Source organism: Eurytemora carolleeae, unplaced genomic scaffold (assembly GCF_000591075.1).
Source record: "Eurytemora carolleeae unplaced genomic scaffold, Eaff_2.0 scaffold838, whole genome shotgun sequence".
Taxonomy (NCBI): Eukaryota; Metazoa; Arthropoda; class Copepoda; order Calanoida; family Temoridae; genus Eurytemora; species Eurytemora carolleeae.
The window spans coordinates 11,314-19,922 of record NW_019396742.1 but is presented as its reverse complement, the minus strand read 5'-3'; the positions used below and the strand labels follow the sequence as shown (position 1 = coordinate 19,922).

At 32.3% G+C, this 8,609-nt stretch overlaps 1 protein-coding gene across 1 annotated transcript; it reads left to right on the top strand.

Annotated features, from left to right (window-relative positions):
- Positions 1-2,253: 2,253 nt before the first annotated feature.
- Positions 2,254-4,486, top strand: LOC111708085 (pro-resilin). The gene is made up of 2 exons (XM_023481346.1): positions 2,254-2,289; positions 3,333-4,486. Exons 1-2 carry the CDS (start codon positions 2,265-2,267, stop codon positions 4,352-4,354), a joined length of 1,047 nt encoding a protein of 348 aa, XP_023337114.1. The 5' UTR covers positions 2,254-2,264; the 3' UTR covers positions 4,355-4,486.
- The last annotated feature ends 4,123 nt before the right edge of the window (positions 4,487-8,609 follow it).

Sequence of the window (8,609 nt, the reverse complement as noted above, 5' to 3'; positions counted from 1 at the left end):
ATATATATAAATTAGTATATTTCCAAATGAAGAAAAACTGGAACTGCATAAATTCACTTTTCAATATATAATCAATAGTATAGGTTCAGATAAAGATATTTGTTTTGGCACAAAAACAGGAATTTAAGTAGTTAAAAGAAGTTAAAATAAAACTTTAAGTAAGTAAGTATCATATTCAAGGCGCTTCGCACCCCTTTTCTCGAAACAATTTTAACCTTTGTTCTTTAATATGACATTTCTTTGTAAATCGTAAAACTAATAATTTTGCGGATTTTTCTTTTATACTGATGAATTTTCAAAAATGATAAAAGCAGACAAATTTGTCCAACCTAAATTTTCAAATTTGACCATTTTTAAACCTTCTCACAACAAATTTGGAATACAAATTGGATACAAACCGACAGACAAGCAAAATACGTATATTGATAATCAATTGATAGTCTGGCTGAATGAAATGAAATTAAAATAGTATATAAAAATCTTAAGATATGTTTAATTCACAAACGATGAATATTTAAAAATAACGCCCTCTGTTATTCGCATCATTTTGCGCAATATTTAGAACGTTAAACTTTACTGTTTTAAAGAAATAAATACTTAAATATTAAAATAATATTATATAAAAAACGTCATATTTTACTCTAGTCATTGGACTGCAAGCGTAATTTCAAGTGACCATAAATCCACAACCGCGGTACTCGAACCTTTAACTGTTAATCGAGGACAGAGAATGGCTGAGTTGCTATTAAATTCATAGTGAATTTAATACAGCCGCACCGTTTCAAGACATCTCTCTAAAATATCGAATATTTTACTTTGTGAGCGGTTTTCGAAATGTCTAAGGTACATTTTATGTTCTGCCAGCTTTAGATAGCAACTATGTTCTAAATATTTAGGAGCTTGCATGAAGTAAAAAGAAATATCCTATCTATGAAACGTCCTATATGTAAAATGTCCTATCTATAAAGTATTCTATTTATAATATGTCTTTCTATGAAATATCCCAAGACCCATTTTCAATGTCCATACGCTACTATGGATAAATGGCTACAACAACAACAACAACAACAACAACAACAACAACAACAACAACAATAAGAATAACATAAACTTAATATTGTCTCATCCACATCAAATTAGGTATCTTCCATAAAAGTAAATGGGCTCTAATTTTGTATATTTGCTATTATATGTATTTGTGTTTTGTCATTTCAAAATAAGTAAATTGCACATAAGATAACATATAGATTAGACCTTCTCCTTCTTCATAGATCCCAGTGTGTTTCATGAATTTTAAATATTGACTTATAATTAGGGCTGGGCAAAGTTCCGTTAAGGTTTTCGAAAATTAACGAAAATTTAGTTAAGAAATGGCAAAAACCGTTAACTTTTTATTCGTTAGCGAAACAGATTAACCGTTTTTGAAGAAAAAAATTAACAGTTAAAAACAAAAACGAAAGGGATTTTTTTAAACAGTTAATTTTTTTTGATTAAAATTGCATGAAACTTTTTAGAAAAAGTTTTTAAAAGTTTATGTGTTTTGATTTTTCCAAATGTCGTCTTCTGTGTTCAAGTTAATACTGCAATAGACTGTTTATGGCTGTGTCGTTAACGATTTCATAAACCGTTAACGAAATTATTTTTCACCGTTAACGTAAATAAATTTGATTTTTACATAATGATCGACAGTTACAAATGATAACTTGTAAATGCTTAAAATTTTTTCATTCATTAAATATGTATACGTCGTAATACCTTTAGCTTTGCTTGTTTCTTTTGTATCTTCATTGTTTACGAAATAAACTTAAAATGAAAAGTTCAGATATGCTTTTCTAAAAATGCAAACACAAAATTTTAAACTTAAAAAAATTGAACAATTTTTGTGTTGTGACTGTGCTAAGTACCAACATCAAACTTAAGTAAATTGCACGTAAGATTGGAATTTGTTTACTCTTATTAAATAGCTAAATTACGAAGAAAAAAACATACGTTGTGTTACCGGATAAATTTATTTTTCGCATTATTTTCCGTATAAATAAAATTATAAAAGCTACGAGATCACACCAGTAATAAATTTAATCTTCTAGTTCTAGTTTTAAATCAAATGTGAAAAAATGATAATAATTTTCGGACCTTAATTATTTGAAGAAATATTGTTAAGTACTACGCAGAGTTGAGATGTTCCAGGGCCCGACTTAGGTTTTGAGCACATATATAAAAGCGCGTAGAGGAGATGCTCATTGTAGTAGATACTAGCTCGCAATATGCGCACCTTTATAATAATCCTAGGTGAGCAGATAGATAGATAGTAAGATACACTTTACGACCTTGACCGAGTAGGGGATGGGGGGGGGGGGGGGGCACAGCTATTATAACTGTATAGTTTTGCCGACGGGAACAGACAATTATGGATGAGCCAGCGGACCTACGGAAGGGGTGATTTGTACTTTTTTTAGTAAACATTTAAATCATCTGAATTGATTGGTAAAAAAATAAATGAGATTCATTCTTTTAGCCCAGGGTCTATAACTTTTGGATAAGGGTATTTAGGAATATTAATTGTAAATCAATTTTAGTTAAATTCATTAAACACAGTTTAAATATTTGTTTTGTTGTGTTCTTATTGCAAAATCAAGTTTTATTCTAATTTAAATCATGGAAAAAAAACACTTTTAAAATTAATAATATTTGGTGTTTTATTTACTAAAGGCTTTAAAATAATGTAAAGATCTTGATTAAGTGTTTGGCGATTTTACCATTTCAATGAAGCCGACTTTTTTAAAATTATGTTTTGATTGTCAACAAGCTGTTTTTGAATTACAACTTTACAAGTAATTAAAGAGAAGGTTTTTTTTAATTGACAGCTTCTCTTTGTGTCCATGGTTGTGGTTATCCATGCTGTTATAAAAACGAGATCAAAATCAAAAAATTTAAATAAAGTCGTTTTATTGTATTGATATATGCGACGATAATTGTAATAAAATGCTTACGAATAAACGTGTATAAACCACTCTAAAAAACATTTAAGAAAAAAAACCTTAAAACCTCTAAAAACTTCAGTAAAAAGTTGCAATTAATGTGACAAATCTAATTTGTGAGTCTAGCATATTTTTTATTTTAAGTAACATCATATAAATACTAAATTTTTGCATTTATTTTGATTATTTGAATTTACCAAACAAAAACTGTAATCACTTTCTCCCCAGTACAAAAGTTTATGCGCAATGTTTTGTAAATTAAAATCATTTATTAAATAGGAGGCATAAAGTAATCCACTGTAGCCTTTTTGGGTTTAAGAAATAATTTATTTAATTGATTTATAAATATTCTAGGTCTCCTGGCCATGGTTGCTGCTGACGGTGTTCACAATCACAACCATGGAGCAGGAGCTTCCCGTGCTGGTAGAGGTAGATTTCAACAGAGGCCAGTAGCAAGTGCTCCAGCTGGTCGCAGAGGACGTCAGCAAGGAAGACGAGGCCGTCAAGAAGGAGGAGCAGCAGCAAGCTATGCTGCTCCTGCTGATGATGCATATGGTGCTCCTGCTGATGATTCATATGGCTCTCCTGCTTATGATGACAATACTGCACCTGTTGATGCCTACGGCGCGCCCGCTGACGAGACTTCTTATGATGACTATACTGCACCAGCTGCTGATGCTTATGGAGCCCCTGCTGATGATGCTTATGGAGCACCTGCTGGTGATGAGTATGATTATGAAACCCCAGCTGCAGATGCCTATGGTGCTCCTGCTGATGACTCTTATGGGGCCCCTGCTGATGAGTATGATTATGATGCCCCAGCTGCACCTGCTAATGATGCCTATGGCGCACCTGCTGATGATGCTTATGGCGCCCCAGCAGCTGATGACTATGAGACATCTGAATATACTGCACCTGCTGCTGATGCTTATGGTGCCCCTGCTGGTGATGAGTATGATTATGAAACCCCAGCTGCAGATGCCTATGGTGCTCCTGCTGATGATTCTTATGGTGCCCCTGCTGATGAGTATGATTATGATGCCCCAGCTGCAGATGCTTATGGGGCCCCTGCTGACGTCAATATCCCTCTTGATGCATATGCCGCTACCGAAGCCCCTGCTGCTGGATATGAGGCTGATAGAGCCGCAAGAAACAGGGGAGGGTTCTCTAGAGGAGGAAATCGTAATCAGAATACTAGAGCAGGCAAGGCACTCCGTCCTAACCAAAGGCAGTCTGCAGCCAGACCAGCTCCAGCACAGAGGAGGCCTGCAGCTAGACAGCCAGCCCAGCAGCCCAGAGCATCTAGAGGACGCAGTTTGATTCCTGTACCAGTTCCTCACAGAGGGCCTGCTAGGAACCGTCTGATTGCACAGTAGTGGCTTTCAACTAAGAAGAAACCAAGAATGCCAATTATGTATTAATTTATTTATTTATTGCCACTGCGCTGTTTACATACTGTATAAAGATTACACATTATTATTTGAAAATAAATCACAATCTACGCCTAAGCAATTAGTTAGAAAAAAAAAGACATACAGGGTTACCAACAAAGATTGAGAGTTATAACATTTAAAATATTACGATTCTAAGGTTAAATTAAGTAGTATTGCGGCAACAAAAAAAGTTTATGATTGCATTAAATCCTAAATAGAAGGAAACGGACAGTACAACTTCTGTAAAGTCGTCTCTGAGGTCTCATCATTTGTGTGTAACCCAGTGTATATTCTAATTTGCAAAAATAAAATAAAAATTTGCTCGCTTCTAATTATAGTTGATTAGTTGACGAATATTAATCTTGATAGTTGTTATAGGAGGTCTAAACCTATCCATAGTCACTGTCATGAAAGTCATGAAGTTTCAGGGTGATTTATCAAACAAATTAAAAAGGATTTCCTGCAACTTTAAATAGTTTCTTTCTTTGCAAAATTATTAATTATGCCATTAACAGACAATATTTAGGACAAACTTTTCCAATTAATTTTGAGATAATCATATCCAAAGAGTTTTAGGTCGTCTTTACAGACTCATTCTTAGTGGATAACCCTGAAGGTTGGTGTTATGGGATGTCATGCTATTGTGTTCATCTAAAAAGAATTCCTACTCGAAAGATCAACAAACGCTTGTGTACAACGAGATTTAAAACATTTGCTTGCAGTTGGAATGTTTTCACAAGGGCATGGCGTCCCAAGACACAATTTCTGTACCGTGTAAATGTGCTGCACAATTACAGTACGAACCAGAAAACTCTTTGCAGACAGTACTCCATTTTAAAAGTCGTCTTCAATTTCTTAAATTTTGTTTTTTACTATACCATATTTAATAAAACTGATATTTTATATTTAAAACAAATACTTTAGCATTGCCAATATTTTGCATCCCAAAAAATTTGTTTTTTGATGTGATTCAGCCTTCTTTTTTTTCACTTTTAATGTATACAAAAACCTTATCTGAGTACATATTCCCGGTATTTGAGCCCAAAACTTAAGACAGGGTATTGTTCTGAAAACCAGTTTTAAAGCCTGGGTTTCACAAATGGGTTTAGGCAGTTTTGTCAATATCAATATTTTTGTTATGAAATATTACTTTTTTCAGTTTGTTTATATTCTCAATTTTTTTCGAATCTCTTAAATCAAAATCTACACAAATGTTAAGACCCCAAAAAGGAAATTCGGCAGTTTTGTCCAAAGATACTCTTTTAAATTTCGGGCTCTGAGCCCAAAATTTAAAACAGTATCTTTGAACGAAACTACCGAATACCTAACCCATTTATGAAACCCGGGTTTAACAAATGGTTTTTTAAAACGATACCCTGTCTTAAGTTATGGGCTCAGACAAGTATTTCTTATTCAAATGGATGTATAATCATATGGTAGGGCGGGCTGGGTCGATCCCTTCTCCATTATATGTCTGACTCCTTGTCTTTTAAAGTGAAAAAAAGATGTTTTGAAATATGTACTATATACCGCGCGATGCATCGACTTTAATTCGACACAAATAGGTTGTAACATCTGCATTTTTATATTCTGATGATTACAATTAATTACATATCTAATTCATAAATAAGTATGACTACGGATACCATTGTGAATCGGGCATTGCCATCTTTGCATGGAGGGTCACTTGAAATTAGCCATACAGTCCCTTCAACTCCAACAGTATTTTTGTTCTGTTGAACATAAATTAAATTAAAGTGTATTCAGGAGGAAGTAAATTAGTATAATATGGAACATTAAGTTTTTGTATTAAAACATACAGGGTGTCCCACGAAACATGACAGCTGGTAAATAGTTTTGAATGTCTTCTTCCGTATACTGTATTAGATGTTTAAGACTTTTTGTTTAAAAAATCCTTTTACTCAAATATATTTTATTTTGAAATCCATTTTACTATAATATGACTGCCATGAATATTACTCTCCTTGGTATCAAACAACTTAACAAACTATGGAAAAAGACATTTTAAACTATTCACCAACTGTCATGTTTCGTGGGACACACTGTATTTGCGTGTCTATAGAGGGCGCAATGTGCACTAAAGAATGCATTAACACAAAAACGTTGCTTCCTCTTTTCTTCATTCTTCCCCATTCTTCTCTGCAATCCCAGGGCTGGTAGGTTCGGTTACAGGAAGTCGGCGATTATATCAATACAATGAAGACGACTTTTTATTTATAATGCTTTAATCCTTAACAATTATTCTTCGAATTAGAAGTTTACAAGTAAACTTTTCTTTGTTTACATGTTTTTTTACTCTGGCGTTTGAATGAATTGTAGAAATGGTAAAATGGAGGGAAGTGTTATCATAAAATGTTATCAATAATTGAATAAATGTTAGGACTAGGAAGCCTGATTTTCTAAATTTTATTTGGAAAACTTTTAATTTTACAATTTTCTGAATAAACAAATCTTTTTGAGAAACCCTGTGTTTACATTTATATTATAAATATCATTACCAAGTTGTAAATAGTCTGTCCAATTATAATATCTATGATTGAAATAGAATTATTAGTATGAACGATAATTTTTACATTGCCACTATATCATAAATCCAAAGATGTGCAGGGTGTCTCGAAAAAAACACTCTTCTACATGTTGCTGGAACACTAACCATCGTTCTTTAATCATTAAAATATTAGACATTTTTAAATCTCTGGAACACTTCTGATCGATTGATATCAATTAGAGGTAGCACACAAATTAATGAAAAAAGAACAGTTTGAAATTTTACATTTTTGCTTTGTTGAGTTTGCAAATTTGAATTATTGCAGTATTATATGAATTGCATTAGGGTCTGAAAAAAAATGCAAATCTCCTAAACAAATCTAAAATTGCGCAGAATTATTCTTTAAGAATGGTATGACTTTAGTTAAAAATGCAGGTAAAAAAGTGACTTGCTTTTAAGTGCCACAAAGAAAGGGCTACACAAATTGTAAGTCTGAACTCTGTAGGCCATTTTATGGAATTTTAATGCAAAATTCAAGACAACCTTCTTTAAGTCAATTAAATTAACATTATATCAATACTCTTATTCATTTTGTATAATTGTGAACCCTTAGTATGTGAATTTAATGATAATTTTTTATTTTACTTATCACAATGGTCCAAAAAATTCCGAAATTTTTAAAACTGAGCATTGGTGAGTACTCCAACACTCTAAAGAACGTTTTTTAGAGACACACTCTGTATGTATTTCCATTTAAGAAAATTGTATGAAAAGAAGAAATAAGAAAACAAGTATCAAATTTCTAACAATTAATCTAATTAAATTGTATTTTTCAACCCACATACACTATAACAGATTAAATACATTGAATCCCAGATATCTGAATACATAGCAAGAGTTTCATAATGCCGTACTACATATTTAAGATCAATGCCGCAGAAAAATGAGTTTAATATATCAATTACATTCATATTTCAGAGCTATTCATTTACCTTGAATTAAAAATAAAAAGAAATTTCCTTAGAATTATACATTATACAAAACGCTTGTACATGTATCTGAGATTCACTGTAGAAAGGAAGCAAAGATATTTTCTTGCATTTATTTATCAGTGTAAACTATCCTGCTACATAAAGATAATCGATAATCCTTATAGACGCAACAGATAGAAGTAAGATTAGTAGCGATCAAAAACGTATTTTATTCGCATTAAGCCTATACCCCTTTCATTTTTCGCGAACACTCCCTTTAATGGTTGATTTTCCAGCTACACGGCAAAGGAATTAAGTCTTTGCCACAAACTCTGATTTTCCAATCCTTAAATCTTTACAACCCAATGTCGTAGGCCTTAGATATTTAAAACTGTAAATTATGTTATATTAAATAATTAAAGTTTGAAATTTCACAAGTTTACACGAATAGGTTGCAAAGATAAAAGGAATAGAGCATTTGAGTTTGAGGCAAAGACTCAATTCCTTTATATGCTTTATAACAACATAAAAATATATAAGATTTCTGAAATGTCGTCTTCTTATTCGACCGTTTTATGGGTTCCCAGTACCAAAAGTGAATTTTTGATTAAAGGAGGAAATTTTCATGCCCCAATGAAAATTTCCTAGCGTTATGATTACGAATTCAGAAAAAAAACTTGCATAAATTCACCCTGACATATTCTATCTGGTCAATTTT

Bases quoted from the DNA above. Each gene is read 5' to 3' on its own strand.
- LOC111708085 (XM_023481346.1), top strand. From the start codon at position 2,265: ATGCGCACCTTTATAATAATCCTAG. The intron at 2,290-3,332 runs GTGAGCAGATAG...TAAATATTCTAG, and splicing joins CACCTTTATAATAATCCTAG to GTCTCCTGGCCATGGTTGCT.